At 33.8% G+C, this 1602-nt stretch overlaps 1 protein-coding gene across 1 annotated transcript in view; it reads right to left on the bottom strand.

The window, feature by feature from the left end:
- Positions 1-607, bottom strand: part of ADAMTS6 (ADAM metallopeptidase with thrombospondin type 1 motif, 6) — a gene marked incomplete at its 5' end in the record, with an annotated part of 60941 nt that extends 60334 nt beyond the window's left edge. Inside the window, one exon of the mRNA XM_009077240.1 lies at positions 466-607. Coding sequence (XP_009075488.1) covers positions 466-607 — 142 coding nt within the window. The remainder of the gene's footprint in view (positions 1-465) is intronic.
- Positions 608-1602: the final 995 nt, after the last annotated feature.

Raw genomic sequence — 1602 nt, 5'->3', positions numbered from 1 at the left:
GGGGAAGGAAGAAAATAAAACCAGATCTGACAAAGTAATACAAGTACAAAAGTAAATTCAAAATGTAGCTTTATATCGAAAGGTTAGAGCCAACACCACAGATTTCATTTTTCAAGTTTAATACAACATGAACCTGACCTCAACTAACAGAGATCAGCGAAAAGTCTCTATTACACTTTAGAAGGAGCAGGATCAAGGGTTCTGGGTCCTTTTTCTCATAAAATTAAAGAATGCCTTCCCCAGCTCATTGTTACCCACACATTTTCGTGTACAGTACACACAAATGACTCAAGCAAAAGATGCAGCATAAGGATTAAAACGTACCCTTTGCTTACGTACGATGGCACCAGACATGCTATTGGAAATCTGTAACCCAGTACTATAGCTAACAGGAGATTTATGCTATAAAGGAATATATACAAATGACTAAGCAGAACACTCAGCATAAGGATTAAGACTTCTTACCCCATATTTACATTGGCGGGATGTTGCTCCATACTGGAAGCGACACTGTTCATCAGCATCATACACCTGACCTGGGGCCACAGCTGGATAAAGAAAGTCACGCTTGGGAGGCTCATTATCAAGGCAAGTACCACGGCCCGAACTGTTCAACATAAAGGACCAAATCAATTAGGAATTCTACTGACTGTAAATCACAGTAATGATATTATGTATCTAGTTCTTACAATTAACAGCACTGGGTGTGAAACAAATATGATTGCAATAAACAAACAGTAAGATGGTACACCCATAATAAAAAGAGAAAATATTTAGAGGGAATTAAGAAATTAAAATAATTTTTCATCATTATTATTAACAAAAAAATTCTTATTTTAGATTGTGAAATAGATTTCATATATTATCCTTTTTTAAAGTGTGATAATTTCTGAGCCACACAAGACTGATTTTCATTTTAGCTTTAAGATTCCTATTTCTTTTCACTGAAGAACAGCTACATTTGATCATAGAATGAAAAATAAACAAATTAAGCAAATACAAGAAATTCGGTTTGCAATTCATAATGACCCTTCTGATCCTTCAAATAGCTAAGTACAATCTTATAGATATGAACAGCTCAATTGGTTTATGTAAAACTAAAACACATTTGAATTTCAACATGACTAAATGTTTATAGGATTAGGACCTTGACATGCAAGCTGTTCATTCATTTGAGTGAAGGAAATGGTTACAGTGGTAAACCTCCTGCAGGATCTTCATATTTACCTACACTAGGGTGAGTCAAGAAATTGGTGTGGATCCAGAATATTTTCTATTGTGTCAGTAACATTTACTCTTAAAAATATCATGCTAAAGCCAAGGCGAACATCTTTGAAAACTTCTGTATTTTCTTCTTTTATATTCACTGTTTTGCTCGGTGGTTGATGGTTTTTTTCCAAAATATACCCATATTCAACCACAATATTTTACTGTAATGGAATAAATAACAAAGAAAGCCAAATGCAGACAGAGATCTGTTTAGAAAACTTTGTACTTTTCTAAATATAATTATTCAGTTTTATTTGGCCAGTGTGCACAAAAGAGGACAGATGCTTTTTTACTTTCATTTCACATGTGAATAAGTGAGGATTTTCAAAGAAT

This window comes from Acanthisitta chloris, unplaced genomic scaffold, assembly GCF_000695815.1.
Source record: "Acanthisitta chloris isolate BGI_N310 unplaced genomic scaffold, ASM69581v1 scaffold18290, whole genome shotgun sequence".
Classification (NCBI taxonomy): Eukaryota; Metazoa; Chordata; class Aves; order Passeriformes; family Acanthisittidae; genus Acanthisitta; species Acanthisitta chloris.
This window is presented reverse-complemented; position numbering and strand designations above follow the sequence as displayed.